Raw genomic sequence first — 16,823 nt, forward strand, 5'->3', positions numbered from 1 at the left:
CCCATTTTTCTGTGTTTTGTGTACTAGTGTGAATCTTCACCTATAAACTTTAAGTATTTGTACAGAAAATGGCGAATAAAATTGACAGAAACAACCCAAATTAAAGGTGGGGTATGTGTTTCTGGAAAAGAGATTGATAGTTGAAGTCAACAGCCAAACAAATACACCCCTCCCTTCTGTGCTTCAGAAGATATAACATCCTTTTCACTTCTCCCATCTTCCCTCCTGTTTCCTTTGTCCTGTGCACAGTGACCTGTTGCTGATTGGCTGAAACTGTTGTGTAGCTCAGTCCAAGTCTCTCTGAGCCAAAAACCTTTTTTCTTTTAATTAATTTTAGTGCACATAGAATGAATAGCTTGCAGATTGTAAGAAAATATTCACTGAATTTGGCAAAAAATGTGTCAAACCCCTCACTTTTTTTGTGGCCCACAAGAGCTCGCAAAGAACATAATTTGCATAATACAATTCAATGCAGCATTGAAAAAGTAGTGTCCATTAATTTAATGGCATCCATAACACTGATGTGTCCTGGAATGAAGTTTGACACCCCTGGTTATAATCACATACCCCATGAATTATGTACAAAATAAATATTGCAGCATTCTATCAATGTGACCAGGATATCAGTATTCAAAAGCTACATCACATTATTAAATCTTGCTAGAGCAAATCCAACAATTTGAAAAATTAAATTCTATATAACTATTTAAACTCTCACACTGACATATTCTGGTCAAATATAATTTGAACAAAATTGTGAACCACAACAGTCGTCACAATGCAGTTACATGGAGTGATACTCGAAAAAAAACACCCAACTCAAAAATAACTGTGCTCTCAAGCCAGACAAAGAATTCAAGTGAATTTAATGTGACCATCCAGCCCATGCTTTTAAGTATACATATATATATATATAAAAAAGAAATGGCTCAATCAGCTTTTAATTTGCTAGTGGCATCAGTCAGTCCATCTTATTCAGGAATAAATATTCTACCAATTCAAATGTGATCCACAGGTGACCTGAATGTTAACAATTGTTACTCTTATAATACAAGAAAAAGCTCTCATCGTATAAAAACATCATGATAAACGGTTTTATAAAAACATAAATACAGTACAAATCTGATGTCATCCCAAAGTCAGGATCTATTAGGTCGATCATGTCAGCACCATATAAAAGTGAAATGTTCGCATAAGCATCGATACAGCATTCAAGGAGGTTACTGTTGTGCAAATTTGATACAGAATTAAATTGTTTTTTCTCCCTCATCGCACTAGTATACTGGGTGCAAAACCCTTGTTGAATTATAGCTTCTCAGTGTCTTACAGTGAGACTGAAAGGCTGTGGGTTAGTCTCCTCCCTTCTAACCTGTGATAAAACTTACTTTGCATTTGCTTCCAATCAGGCAACTTCAACTTTAAACCTTAAAAGAATCAATAGCCACTTGTGAAATCCCTCAATTCTGTTCATACTCTTTTTAACATTCGACCCCTTTCACCATAACCTCATCCCTTCCACATAAATGCTCCAAACTTAGTGTAAACTTTGTTGTATTTGATTGCAAAATAATCATCTTCAGCATCCCCTGGAAGAGGCGTCCCTTCAAACGATGGCTCAGTGGTGAGGATAAAATGCCTGGAAAATAAGAAACTTACTTTGAGTGAGATGAAAAGGAAAATGAGAAAGTCACTGAAATAAAACCAATAAAGTGTTGCAAGCATGCACAATACAGTCAGCAAATTCTGTGAGGTACCGTCAATGATGTATTTCAAAAGGGATAGTTCAGATTATTTGAAGTGGGGTTGTTTGAGGCAGTTTTTCATAGTCAGCTTATTATCTACAGTCAGTGATGACTGGCAGACCCCCAGTTTGGAGAAGCAGCAGCAGGGTCAGCAACAGAGTGTATTTCATGTATTTTAGCTAACACTATATTTAGAATATTTTCACCATTTTACCATGCCATCAGACAGCATTTTTCCAACGGACATCTAATGTTATTTAAAACAAATATAAGTCTCTTCGGCTGTAAAAAATAAATATAGTGTACACTTAACCTCGTCCACAGGCTTATCCAGTACTCCTCTCTCCTCCAAACCACCACCTACAGTAGGTAATACACTGAATATGGATAAATACCTCATACAACCTCTTCAAATAATCAGAGCTATCACTTAAATAAGTACTGAGACTGTGTTAGATCAGACAGTACCTTTACTTTAGTGTGCCGAGTGCCTTGGAAGGCTTCTTCTGTCAGATTTGAACTGAATGACTCTTTGCTGTGATAGTCTGAGCTGAGGCCATCGATAAGACTGGCGGTGCCTGCTGAGGTAGTGTTGTATCCACTGTCCACCTGAAGGAATAAAAAATAAAACACTGCATTAGACAAACACATTATGTAACGACAAACAAGAATTAATTCATATAAGAGTAAGTTAAATATCCAGAGAAATACAAGAAGTTGCTTTTAGTTCTGGCTCACACTAACCTGCATGCTGGAATCGTAGCGTATGCTGCTTCCCTCTGCCAAAAGAGACACAAACATCTGAGAGCTTTCTGTTGCTGACACATTGCCCATACGAGAGCTGGTCAGCTGTCCCGAAGGCCCTCCACCTTCCTCCTCTTCCTCCTCTTCATCCTCCTCAACCTCCAACCTCCCTTCAATCCCCGGCAACTTGTCCTCCTCCATTTTCACAGGTTCTATATGATCCAGGTTAACTTTCTCGGTATCAGCGGGGTGAGCATCACGGGCCATGGGTGAAGATGGATCTAGCTCCATAGGGGGTAGAGAAGAAGAAGAACAGGAGGAGGCAGAGAAGGGGAGTTGTTCCTCCGTCTCCTGATTGTCTTGGAGCTTAGGGTTGAGGATCGGGGAGATGAGGGGAGGAGAGGCCCAGTAGCGGACTCTGGGCCGGGGTTTGGGTCTGCTGTTGTGCTGGAGCTTGTTGTGGCAGTGGAGCTGGTGTGGGGAGCAGCTACGGATGGGAGAGCAACCCTCAACGAATGGACTCTCATTGCAGGAAGTGACATCTATGTCCAGGGGGACACCATGTGGAGTCAAACTGCTTGGCTGCTTCCTCTCAGCTAAAGAAAAGACACAGATTCAGATTTGAAGAGAAAATCGGTTACCATCATATCAGTGTCTTTTTTTATTAAATCTTATATCCTAAGTTGAAAAATCCTATCATGAAAATTATGGGTTTTTTTCCAGTTCTGCCTTATTTTCCAAAGCAAATAGTCTACCTGAGCTTATGGGTGTGCGTGCTGCATGCACAACAATAGGAGAGATTGTAGGGGAGACGAGACCAGCGGGAGACGACCCATCAGGAAACAGAGGACTGTTGATGCTGCCAAGGCTGCAGTCCCGAAAGCAGCCATGCTGGATGGGACTGGACGAGAACTGACCCTGTGGTGAAGACAATGCAAATACAACAGTGCAAGTGTTAATTTAACTTGAACAGTGTCACCCAAACACAAAAAGCTGTAACTCTTTGATAAAAATCACTTAGCATAAATGTTAGTTACCACAACTACATGTAAGCCACAACTACATGCAAGTCTGCCCTTTTACACAGACGGCGTTTCAGCTCTGTTCCAGCCTCTGCTGGTGAATCAGAGGCAGAATGAAAATAACCCTCCATAGCATCTCCACAACTTTTACAGACAGCAGAGTGTAACAGTCCTACCTTGAACAGGCTGTGTTAAAGAGGCTATAGAGATATAATCACTCAGACCAAACTTGGAGGTGGTCTGCGCCGCTTATGTACAAATATTTACATAACAACATACACAAGTGTGCCGGGCCACAGTGAAGTACCACATACTCAATGGATGCTCTGTAAGCACACACAAAACAGCTGTCTGATTTCTATTTTGTTCGCTGTAATGCAAGTTACACATTTGGGCTCTCTCACCTGCTAAAATAAGCACCAAGACATTTATGAACACACGGTGTGCTTCAAATGATTCCACAATATCTTGAATTTGGTGCAGACGTTTGTGGTTATGAGTTCAAATAAGTTATTTCTTTCCTTGCACAAAACAGTGAATCAGTTTGTCGAGGCTGTACCGACATGTCGGCTACTCTGTGTCGAAAGTGCCTCTACCCGCCAACATTAATCAGAGTTGTCTGAACACAGTGTTTCAGGGATTTCCCCATTTACACTAAATTTATGGCAGAATTTTATAAATTATTGATAGTCAACATGTCAATTTTTCCAAGATACATCAATAGATAATCATTTGCAGTCCTACACTTCACTCACCGTAGAGGGAGTTGGAGCTGACCCACCACAGGTCAAAGGGGAGGAAAAAATAGATGATATGGCTTCAGTCCCTCCTACAGCTCCCTCTCCATGTTTTAGAGAAGGCCTCTCCTGCCTGGTGTGGCTTCTCTCTGGACTTGGTGGGCTGGAGCTGTCAGAACCGCTGTAACTGCCCTGACCGTCGAGGAAGAGTTTTCGTCTCAAGGAGGAGGAACTGAGACTCTCTTGCACAGCAGCACATGCTTCCTCATGGCGGTAATAATCGCCTGAGGAGAGGGAAGAAACAGACAGATAATCATTTTGATTTGATGCTCGATAAGAGAGCCTCTGGTTTGATCATGCCAATGTTAATTGAGCCTCACCTAGTACTTTCTCCAAATCAAAACCCAAAGGTAATGTAAGAGTTGTCTGACAAGAAACTGTAGAATAAAAGATCAAGTTAGCAGATAGTGAAGACAAGAGGAAGAAATAGGATGTCATTTGTAGAAAGTAATTTAAAACCCACTAAAAGAAAACACCAACCTGAGATTTTTTCTGGCTCCTCTGTGATCATTGCAGACAGACAACCTACAGGTGCAAAGACAGAATATAGTAAAATGAGCATGAAATCTTTCTATAATGTACACAGGGAAGAAAATGTGACTATAAAAGATTTTGAGGAATTAAAAAGTTATATAAACAATAAGATAACTTACTTTTCGTATAGATCTGAGGGCCTTTACGGGTGTCTGATCCTGCCCAGGGGGAAGGCACGATGGCTCCTTTGGTGAAAAACTTTGTTGCGAGACAAATAGCATAATTACAAAATGAAGTTAAAAAATCATCAATGTATCGACTTCTCCATTATTATAGAACATGATTAGATTTGATTAGAATCTCATACCTGCTCAATAGCATTTTGACACTTTTCCTCAATGTCAGAATCCATCCTAATTGTTGAACAGAAAAAAAAAGTTGTGTCATTTAAATTTCCTGCCATCGTTAATTTGCTTATCAATAATTCAACATGAGCCATTAGCCCAGACAATCAAATAGCAACATGAAACTTTGAATAACATGCCTTAAAGAGAGATGTGTTTCGAGTAACACAGATGAGAGGCACATGTCACTTGAACAGTAACTAGAATAACTAGAATGTGTATGAGGCCTGTCAGCATCATTATGTCAGCTGTTTGGAGTTATTTTAAGGTCAAGAAAGAAAAAAAACAGCAACAACCAGGAGCAATTTGTGCAATTTATTTAAATTTCATTTTGAATGTTTGATTGGTGTGGGTAGAAAGTATAAATAAAAAGAAGGAGTTGCATTGTATAACAGTCACATTGTGGATATTGTATCACTTGCTTAATGGGAGTAGAGTATTTGTCTTATATGTATATAGATGGCTATTTCAAGCAAAGTGCATGCATACCAAGGTAGTATCAACAGCTTAGTTGTTTAAGAGAGGGAAAAAGACAATATCGGATGATACTCAGGCATGAAAAAGTGGTATCAAGTCATCCATATTATGGACTTAGTTAAACAGTGTGACAGTACTGTTGTACATCACAAGTACTGTCACAGTGTCATCCGTACTACCTACACATCTACTACGACTACTGCTTTTCAGCACATACCTTGTCTGGCTGAGGTAAAACGACTGTCGCTGGATTTCCTCTGGGTCTATGTGCACTGGGAGAAGACTGGCCATTTCGTCAATAGACCAGTTAAACTTGGGAGGAGTCTGTAGGAGAAACAAACGAGGAAGTGAACAACAGATTACGTACACCATTCAGCTAAGCAAAAGCTGTGGACATAATACAGTATTTAGATATTTGCAATAAGAGATGTGTCTCTGGATATGTGTTACACAATATTGTTGTAAGTCTAAAACGTTTGAGGTGATGTGTGTGAGGTGTGTTCAGTCTTACAGCTTTACATGGCTTGGACTTGAAGACAGATGGGCTTGGCACCAGGGCTTCACGGAGGTGGTGGTAGTCATTGGGACTTTCAAAGGGGTTTCTAATGGAGGGTCTGCCTGGAGTCTCTGGAGTGATCTGTACCTCAACATGGTGGTCCCCCATCTTACCTGACATTACAACAACAAATATTCCAGTCATTGTGAAGGAAAAGGAAATTCTAAAGAAACAGTTCACACAAACAACAGCCTATGATTACTTGTACGGTGAAATTATTCTGCTTTAGTTTGGTACGTTAGCTACATAACTCTTCCTGTTTCTATAGCGTTAACTAGCCTTCGAGGGAAGGAACTTGGTTACAGAGTTACGTTACACATTTCGCTTTGCCGTCTTCCTTTAGCACACAACTTTACTTAGATATGAATGGTACGTTTAAACATCAGAAATATACATTTTCTGCTGGTACTTACAAGTGTTAGTGAGCCAGGACTTTGAACACACAACTAAATACAATCTTCATTGAAGAGTCAGCAAACAATCAGCAGCGAGAGGGCTCAAACGTTTATTTCAATTTCGCCCACAGGGCCCGCTAGCCAATAGGAATGTTTCAGGAAGTTCTTGGGAACCAATCAATGGAACAATCCGTGTCGTCACTTCCTCCGCCAATTTTGTTCAGTGTAAGGTAGCTAGCTGCCGATATCATCCCTTAAATATCGTGTATTTCTATTTTGGGAGGTGTTACCTAAGATGAATACCAAACGTTTAAAGTCTGGCTGAACTCTTGCAATAACCTATTGTTGTTTCGCATCAGAGACCTCGTCACGTCGTATTTGTTAGCCATCTGCTAGCTAGCGTCGGCTAACTATATTCATTCTACACCATGGCAAGTGCAGCAAATGCAAACTTAAACGCAGTCCGGGAGACAATGGACGGTAAACAACGTTTAATAATAATCTGTGAAATCATTACACTTTTAGTCTCAGATCAACAGGCTTTTGCTAACCCCTATCTTATTTGTAATAACGTTCCTAATAAACTGCTTAGGGCTTGCTTTAGTCAGGTTTTGTCTGGTTGTCAAAACTAAATTAATCTGACTTGGGTAACCTGTCATCTTCTTCCTCAAACAGTGCTGCTGGAGATCTCCAGGCTGCTAAACACTGGTTTGGACATGGAGTCTCTGTCCATTTGTGTGAGACTGTGTGAGCAGGGCATCAACCCAGAAGCTTTGTCTGCTGTCATCAAAGAACTGAGAAAAGCATCTGAATCCCTCAAGGTACATAAACAGGCTTCCCAAGAGGTCACATCATCACATTATTGAAGAGCATGTTTGGGGAGTGGCCATCGATGTCATTTAAGTTCCAGCCCCATTTACCATTTATTCATAACTGCTTATCAATCAGTAAGACCTAATTATTCTTAAGAAACAATGTCAAATGTCAGAGTGAAATTACCAGTTGTTGTCTCTAAGAATTTGTTGCAGTATCTCGTAGGGTTGCACAATTAATTGAATATTATCAGCATTGCATTATGGCCAAGTGTATTATCCAAATCACAGGTAAAAATGTGTGACAGAACAGCATTTTAAGTACTGTAGTGCTGCAGAGATACTCTGGCCTACAAATCTTGTTCTCTAGCTGTAAGAAAACATATTTGTCTGGTACAGACCCCTACAAATGTTATGTTGTTGGCTTCAGTGAAAGTTACATTTGAGGTGCAAAAATGATCATGAATCATAACACAACTGCAACATCTGTCAAAATAATTGCAATATGAAGGGATATGGGTTTTTTTTATACTATATAGGTAGAAATAGCAGAAAACCTCACATTTTAGATGCTGTAACCAGGGTGTTGTGAAGTGTTTGGTATTTTTATTTGATTAATGACTTGCATAAGATATATTATTGCATTTGTCATACATTTCTGTTGGACACTTAATCAACTAACAAAATTGAGATGCCTGCAGCTGCTAGCTACATCGGTGTTTTGACACTGCAAATTAGATATCTTCTGAAACTTATAACTGTTAACAAAGTTCAGTTCTGTTTCCAGTGACGTAGCGCAGGGTGGGGTAGACAATATATATGATGAGACAATAAAAAATGTCAGTTCTCAGAGATTCTGCATTGTCATTTATACTGAGGTGTCCCTCCTTCAGTGTATTAGGCCATTGTGAGCAGTGATTCATATTTATGAGCACAACTGCAAAATAATAATAATGAATTTCCCTTTATTGGCCAAAAATGATTCATCCATGATATTTATCATGCATCCCTGACCATCATATCTGTTTTTGTGGTAAACCAAATGACAAGATAATATTTGTGATATGAGCTCCACATCTTATTAGTGACTGAATCATGAAGGGAAACATTTCAGTCACAATTGAGACAACTATTATTAGGATTTTCTTTGCTGTGTGCACAGTTGTAGCCCACCCACGAAGCAGCTGTAATTTGATTATAATAAAAATGCTGCATAATGATTGCATAATTATCATAATGACGCATCACTGTTGTATATTTATTTTCTCTTTCAGGCTTCTGAAAACTGCACTAACTGACACTGGAGCCTGATCACCTCAGTTTGGAAACTTTTGGGATTATGTCCCATTCCTGGATCTCTGTACCTACCATGAGGTCTCCAGCCAATCAGATTTGTCTGTGTATTGGCACTCTCCATGTCTCCCTAGCGACTAACTGTTCCTGATCTGTGCTTTGACTTGTGTCTGAGTTTCTGAACCTTAGTCCTCTCCTGAAATGCGGGCAGGCTCAGCCAGTCTGCTTCCTCCTCTGAGTTTCTCCTGCTGCCATTTGTAAAGTTCAAAGCGGTATTAGCATTGACGTCTTGCCTTAATTTAAAAGCCTACTTCTAATTTCTGACAGTCAACTTTTCCTGCACTTGTCATTTAGGATTTTTTTTTTTACGGTGTTTTGAAATGTCTGTTGTTTGTGATGAGTTGTTTAACAATTTTGTCAGCATTATGCATATTTCAGTTTAATTCATTTGCCATTTCCATTTTCCATGTAACCATCAATGATGGAAAGAAATTAAAATGGTTGTTGCTGTGAACGGCCACAAGGTGGTGTTGTGTCATTCTTATTCTAATCTGAGGTACCTCTGGGGTGTTCTAACTGCAACTTTTCTACTGTGAATTTTCATGATGTTCAACGGCATTAAGAGTGTAATTTCAACTTTTTAAAATTAAAAATAAAAAATATTTTCAGGTGGCCTGGTAGCTTAGCTGGTAGTGTGTTTACCTAATGTACTGAGGCTGTGTTTTTTGCAGCAGCTGTGAGTTTGACTCCTGTATGTGGGCCAATAACACCCATCTCTCTCCCCTTTTCCTTTCTTTACACCACCTATCCTTTCTAATAAAAGCATAAAAAGTCCAAAAATATATTTACCATTAAATTGCTGTATATTTCTGTGCTATCTTTATCCCATTGTAGATTGTACCAAAGCATTTTTCCCCAGTGATATCATTCTTACAGGCCTCATATTTTACAAAGGAAATGATCTTTCCTGTCACACTAGGTGAAAGGGACAAAGATTGCAGCAGAACATTTCACAATAATACAAACGCATACCATGCAGGGTTGATCACATCCACGTGTACAAAAGAGAAGACATGAACAAGGGTCATTCTTTACAGCAGGATGTCCTGTTGAACTGAAATCCAAGCCCCTTTATGTCTGTGCTCTATCCACACACAAAAAAGTGTTTAAGATTTATTGCAAACTTGACAAAAAAACATGTCTTTGATCAAGCAGAAATGAAACCCCTACATCATGTGTCTGAGCACACAGAGCATTGTGTTGTTTCTCCACTGTCTGTAAAATAGCTCTATTCATCTTCAAGACGAGGGAAAATGCTGAGAGCACAGAACATTCCTCCACAGGCCAATATACAGGCTAGAGGCGACCTCTCATCCAAGTATCTTTTGAATGTGTGTGTGTGTGAGAGTTTAGGTGTTCACGCAGCTACAAATGAGTAGCCCCCTAAGCCATCTGACAGTAACACCTCACCCCTCACAGGCTCACTGTGGAGAAAGCCAGCGAGAGTGTGTGTGTGTAAGCATTTCTGTCTTCTCTTGCTTTGTCTCGCCATCTTGACTGACAGGCTGTGAGTCTAAATCTCTGCACTGCTGCTTTGATCTCTTAACACAGTATCTCCTCTGTTCCCCAATACCAGCATCGTGTTCGCCAAGTATGAGAGGCATACAGATACGGAGCAGTGGCTCTCCTTGATAGCCCATCAGCCCTAAACAACCCCATGGCCTCCGTGGGGGGTGAGCTGCATGAGACGTTGATGGAGGGAGACCCACATCAAGAATCCTTGTCTTTTTACAAAGGATAAGAGTTATGCATGGCTTGATTGGCTACTGTGGGCGTGGGATTCAGGATCCATTGCTCTCTGTTTGATGTGTTTGAAGGGTTTCTCCTGATCTTAGCCGGCTACTTTGATCTCTGTAAAACAAAATATTCACAAATCCCATAGTCCTGACTGAGAGATTAGCGTCCATATATGCATAAACATCTAAGAGGTGTTCAACTAGGGCACTGGTCAGGTCACATGACTGGATAAACTCAAGAGGCTAGCAGGTCCTCACATCAGAACTTCTGAAGGTGTTTATGTTTGTACGTCTGATAATTATCCAGGCTGAGGATTATTTTTCTGATAAATGAGGGCAGTCTCATTTAAAAGGGAAAGATCTGTGTGCTGCAATTACGGTCCAGGTGTTTGCATTAGATATTACAAAAATAATTAGACTGGACTGATTAGAGGTTCCTTATGCATAAGAGAAGATGGTCTGTTGATGTTTGTACAAACCTAAATTTAAGCATATTGTCTAATGAAAAACAACCAAAGTGTTGAGCCTTGTGCGAAGCAGAGTTTAACCAAAAGTCAGAGATCTCTATGTGCTCGGTTATGTTTGGGTTACTAATTACCATTAGCCATAAATAGGTAGATATAATGGTCTCCCTGCAGAGACACGGCTTTGTTTATGTCCATTTCATGTTTTATTTCTCATTGATGATTTTAGGGCTAGAATTTTTAGTTAAAAGGTTTCTGATGAGTTCTTCTCGTTGGATAATTATTTAAAAAACAAACAAACAAACAAAAAAAACCCTCAAGTTGTGTTTTAGGAACTTTTTTGTGGCCAATTTTATTCCTAGAGCCCCAGGCAGTGAACAAATTTCTTTGTAATTTAATGTTACATCTATATATTCTCACTGTATTTTTGGTGTCTTACAGAAAATCCATGTGGGGATGGGTACACACAGTATTTTAATTGTATAATACTTAAAACTTCTACTCAACTACTCAACTAATTAAAAATAAAATACTTGTGTTAACTTGAAAAAGTTAGTGTTTGGGCTGCTTTAAAACTTTAAGTGACTGATTTTGTAATGATTTGATAAGTTTGCAATGATTGAAAACACCAAAACTTTTCTAGTCAAATAAACTTTATATTAATTAGTTCTACTGTAGAAAACATGTTCAATAAGCTTAAGATATTAAGATGAATCAACAACTCTTCTGTCACACTGATGAACATCACAAACAGATTTGATTTCCTTTAATGTTTTCTCATATTTGAAAAGTCAGTTTTTCATTTCACACAAACTTAGAGCAAGTCTGCTAATATACTGATCATGTTTCTTTAGAAACATAAATTCATGAGCTGATTGAACTCTGTGCAGTACAGTCATTCAACTCATTTAAAGTCAAAAGATATCAGGTTAGAAGAATCCATAGCATTCTGAAAATAAATATTAGATTTTTTAAAGTTTTAGTACCTTGAATAAATAACTCTTGTATGCTTACATTAAGTTAATGAGACAAGATTAGTTGATTCCAATAAATTCCTGTTTTACGGTTTATATTTCAGAGGGCAATATTATATTACTCTGATACATTATTCTGACAGCTAGTGATTAAGAGTTTAAAAACCAATAGTATACATATACTTTATAAAATATTATGTATTACACTAGATGTAACCACCCAGCAGTATATAGAATATGTTCACTTAGCTCCACAGCAGCCAGCCGTGACATTAAAATGCTGCTAATTCATCAGTAATAATAATTAAAAAGTATAATATAAAACAATGCAACACCATCAGAGGCCCTTTAGTAGATAATGAATACTTTAAATATGAAATATTTATAATAATCACATACTTTTACTTAAAGTGAGACTAAATGACACTTTTGTTTGACAGCAACAAAAAATGCCTCCGGTTTACCTACAGCCTTATTACATCTTGTTTTAAAATGTTCATCCTTTCTTTAGCCAAAGTAGAGAGGGGCCATAAAGCCAGCAAACAGCAGTATCTTTCTTAAGTTTGCTAACATTAGCCACCATAAGCTGAGGGTCATGCCAAACCAATTAACACTGTAGCCACAAAACCCCTAAATTAGCTTTAACAGACCGTGTAGCTTTAATTTGTAGGAAGCTTGTGTTATTTCTTTACTTTGCTTTACAAGTAAAATATTAAAGTTACGACTTATTATGGACCACTGTTACATTGTGGTATTTCTACTTAAAAAGAACCTGAATATCACTGAGAATAAATGAAAAAATAACTTATCTGACTAAGTACAGAGCAGCATATTCTCAATGCACTGAAAGCCAGTTATTAAGCAGTGTATATCCGTAGGAGATTATACTTATACAAGTCTGTATTCTGGCACTAAAACGACTGATGTATTAATATTTCTGTAACTGATCGAGCTCGTCTGGCCCTCATCTTTCAGCGATGTGCAGCTCCGCCGACTGTATTTGCCCTGAGACGAGTTCTGTGACCTTGTTAGAGCTTCCTCCAATACACCACCCTTGATTAAATACGGGCCACACTTTTACACTGCAAGATTATACTATTTAGATCCCAATTAAATTCATAGCAAGGAAATTGGATCATAAACTCTTTAAAGGATCGTTAACAATCATTAGACAGGATAATGGCATGGCAATCAAAATATGTTAAAAAAAAACTTCCAAAGTCTTTTAGTGACTTTGTTGTTTTTGGACATTTTCCAAGCTGATTAATGTAGAATTGATTGATTTACAGTTGTAATTAGCTGTCTTCTGCATAGATGCATAATAATCGTATATCTCCCTGCTTGTTTTAAAGTATTAATTGGTTTCATTAACAAAAGCAGTTAATTGAATAACAATTAACAAAGTTGGTGATGGCATCGACGCAGCGCGTGCAAACTCCCTTGTGTTTTCCCCATGATGATAATGAAACCACCTTTTTATCAGATTGGAATTTTGTGTGTTGGACTATGTAATGACTAATATGATATTGAGCTTATTAGTTTATTCGAGTGGCTCACTGAGCCGTTAAGCTGGTATTGAACACGTTGTGTTTAACAGGTAGGCACCATATGCTGCCTTAATCAGACACTGGAATCACATTTGGTTGTTAAATTGTCTCCCTAATAAAAGCAGGTAGTAAAACAACTTGAGCTAATTCAATTTCAGGCGAGTTTGGCTGAAGTGAACAGCTGTTCGTATTTGTTGAATTGTTTTAACATTCCCTCTCATGTTTTTTTTTCTCTTTTCTTTGTTTTTTAAAGGTTTAACTCCAACAGCCTGTTTGTTCTCCAACTTTTCTTGTAGAAAATAGAGATGGAGGGTGGACTAGCTGTCCACTCTCCTTAAAAGAAGACAATGCCAGGCATATTGTAGTGACAGCTTGCATTGTGTGTGTGCGTGCGTGTGTGTGTATGTGTGTGTAAGAAAAAAGAGAGAAAGGAGACAGGAGAGTGAGCATGTGTGTGTATGGTAGAAAAACAGAAAAAATAGAGAATATGTGTGTGTGTGTGTGTCTGTGTGTGTGCATGTGTGTTACAGTGACAGCTTGTATTCTCCGTGATTAATGATGTGCTGTGTGACTTGATAAGTGCTTCGGAGGACCAACGCTTGTTTCAATTAGACCTTGTGAAGGTCGCGACGCCGCGCCGGCCTCTCATTATCATATCCATAATCAATCCACATTATCATAGGGGAATGTGGAATGGATGTGTGATATCTTGGTCATACACACACACACATACACACACACACACACACACACACTCAGACACCTAATCACATACCAAAACACAATGACATACTCTCTCACTCACAAGAGCACACACACACACACCCTTCACTCCAAGTTGATTTGAATCATAACAGTGGCTGTCGGAATGGATTGTCTGTTCAGATTAAGAGTGTGTTTCTGAGAATTAAGCAGCGCTGATGGTGGTGGCATTTCAGATCCCCTCTGCAGACACAAATGCCAAAACATCATCCTGTCACCCCCCCCTCCTTCTCCCTCACACACAACCACATAAATGACCAAATGCACACACGCACACACACTTAACCAGGACCCTGGGGCATTTTTAATAGAGGCGAAGTGATTCGTATGTTTTTACTCCTCTAATGAGAACAGATTGAGTGGTATTTACACTTCATCGGCTGATCTAGCCACCTACACATTTCCCTCATGCTTCTGCTGCTCACTGGCCAAAACAGACATGTGGAAAGGACCAGAGCTTGGCTTTCAAACAGCGACACAACATGAACATTATCTTTGTCTCCTTGGCTCACAATGGCATTACGGCAAGACGAATATGAATTATTAAAACAGTAGCTAGATTCAGTTTCTTTAAGGCTGTTGCTTTTATTTGTCTCAGACAGTAGAAATTGTAAGGAAAAGGTGCCTGAAACCAGATTCAAGTGGTCCAGGGAGGTGATTCACTTGGGATCCGACTGTTAGGCCTATTAATCTTTAATTAATTTAATCAGCAAGTCTACCTGAGATCGAAACATACCAAAGAAATTAGGTCACCTATTTCCTCCAAAAATATTCAAATAACAAACTAATGTGCACTATACGATACAATAACAAGAATCAAGGCAAATGTCAGAGGTAAAGAATCACACTGTACTGGAGCAATTATGGGAATTAAAGAAGATATGAAAAATTAATTAACTCGATAATATTCAGTGAAGGGAAAATCTTCCCAGGCAGTCAAGATAGAGAAAGAGAAACGTAAAGTACTTAGAGGTTCAGCGTGTAAGATTTGAGGGGATTCACTGGCAGAATATTGCAGAAATGCAATATATGTTCATTAGTGTATTATTACCTGAAAATAAGAATCACTGTGTTTTTCTTACCTTAGAATGAGCCATTTATATCTACAGAGACCACGGGTCCTCCTCAGTGGATTCTGTCATGTTGCACCACCATGTTTCTACAGTAGCATAGAACAGACAAATCAGACAGTGGCTCTGGATAGTAGGTTCCAGGTGAGAGCTGGTCACAGTCAACAACCTCACTGTTAGATGTCACTAAATCCTACACACCGGTCCTTTAAAAGACTGTTCCGCTGATTTCGCCTTGGACTCCTGTAAAATTGACTTGGAAGGACAGCTTCAAAAGAGCATCAAAATCGATGCGGCAGAAGCAGAGATATCATCTCTTTTATTCCACATATTCTTCTTCCTTGTCAAAGCCGCATTAAAAACATTTGGCTCCTAAATTAAATTATATTTTTGGGTTGATCTTTTCTAATCTAAGGACGAGCATCCGATCACTAAGCCATTGAGATGCTTTTGGTGGACTGGAAGACAGAGGTTATGCTCAAATTGCTGTAACACCTGATTCTGTCTGAATGTCAGCTCCTAATTTCTTTTTTTCACTTTTAATCTTGGAGTCATCAGATCCAACCAACACTGACTCAAGTGACATCACTTGAGGCAATTTATTTCCCATACTTTTCAGATATGCAGTCGTGCTCCCAAAGACCTGTAACTGACCTACTGTGATTTCAAAATTTCCGTGACTTGCTCCTTTAACACTATCTTAATGTCCAAAATTACACCTTTATCCTTACACCAGTCTTCAAAGGGTTTTACGGCTGATTTTTATCATTTTTTTATTCTTTTTTTTTCCAGTTTGTCAGCTTATTTTTTTATTTAACTTTACTTGTGCATATTGTCTTTTAGGTTCAGCAGGTAATTTCCTTCTAAAGATATGTACTGCTTTATCCACTCCTCCACACAACGGGGGTCAAATTTGACCTTAAATGTTTCTATTTTGCACCTAACTTTGTTTCTTTCTTCCCCTCTGTATGGTACACACTGTTTTTATATCTCAGTAAGTTAACTGGAAAGATTTTGCAGTGAGTTTAAGGTTCATTGTTTCATTTCATGGGAGTTTAAGCACAATAGCTGCTGTAGGAATTAAACCTATGACCTTCCTGTTGTGAGACAAAGTCACTTCCCACTAGGGCATCCTGCAATCTACTGTAACAGGGTTCTCTTAAACACTGTGGTTGCTTACCAGACCATGGATGGATGAAAAAACATAGTATCTAAGGGTATAATCATTTCTTTAGGCTGACATATTACTCATCGGGTCCTTGTTTACACTGTCTTTTTTGTGAGCTAACTGTAGTATATCCGTAAATCTATTATTAGCTGATGTCACAATCCTAAAAAGTTGCAAAGCACCAGTTTGGGAGGTTAAAACCGAACATTTCACTACTTATTAACCACTCAAAGGTGGGAATTTACGACATGAATCAGGCCTGCTTAACACTGATGGCTTTATCGGTGTATTTTCTACAGATGGAGAAAGAGAGTCGTGACATTTCT

The 16,823-nt window shown here is 38.7% G+C and overlaps 2 protein-coding genes across 2 annotated transcripts; one reads left to right on the forward strand and one right to left on the reverse strand.

Annotated features, from left to right (window-relative positions):
• Nucleotides 1-849: 849 nt before the first annotated feature.
• On the reverse strand, nt 850-6,748 carry bora (bora aurora kinase A activator). The gene is made up of 12 exons (XM_084736064.1): nt 6,630-6,748; nt 6,172-6,329; nt 5,878-5,984; nt 5,147-5,192; nt 4,959-5,037; nt 4,786-4,830; nt 4,626-4,682; nt 4,264-4,529; nt 3,242-3,404; nt 2,487-3,082; nt 2,211-2,351; nt 850-1,636 (listed from the first exon to the last, which is right to left on the reverse strand). The coding sequence occupies exons 2-12, from the start codon at nt 6,322-6,324 to the stop codon at nt 1,616-1,618; spliced, it is 1,674 nt and encodes a 557-aa protein (XP_084592190.1). The 5' UTR covers nt 6,325-6,329; nt 6,630-6,748; the 3' UTR covers nt 850-1,615.
• Nucleotides 6,749-6,826: 78 nt separating this feature from the next.
• mzt1 (mitotic spindle organizing protein 1) lies at nt 6,827-9,239 on the forward strand. The gene is made up of 3 exons (XM_084736065.1): nt 6,827-7,091; nt 7,287-7,432; nt 8,698-9,239. Exons 1-3 carry the CDS (start codon nt 7,040-7,042, stop codon nt 8,719-8,721), a joined length of 222 nt encoding a protein of 73 aa, XP_084592191.1. The 5' UTR covers nt 6,827-7,039; the 3' UTR covers nt 8,722-9,239.
• The last annotated feature ends 7,584 nt before the right edge of the window (nt 9,240-16,823 follow it).

The sequence above is a fragment of the Lutjanus erythropterus genome, chromosome 14 (assembly GCF_056507025.1).
Source record: "Lutjanus erythropterus isolate fLutEry1 chromosome 14, fLutEry1.hap2, whole genome shotgun sequence".
Lineage (NCBI taxonomy): Eukaryota > Metazoa > Chordata > Actinopteri > Lutjaniformes > Lutjanidae > Lutjanus > Lutjanus erythropterus.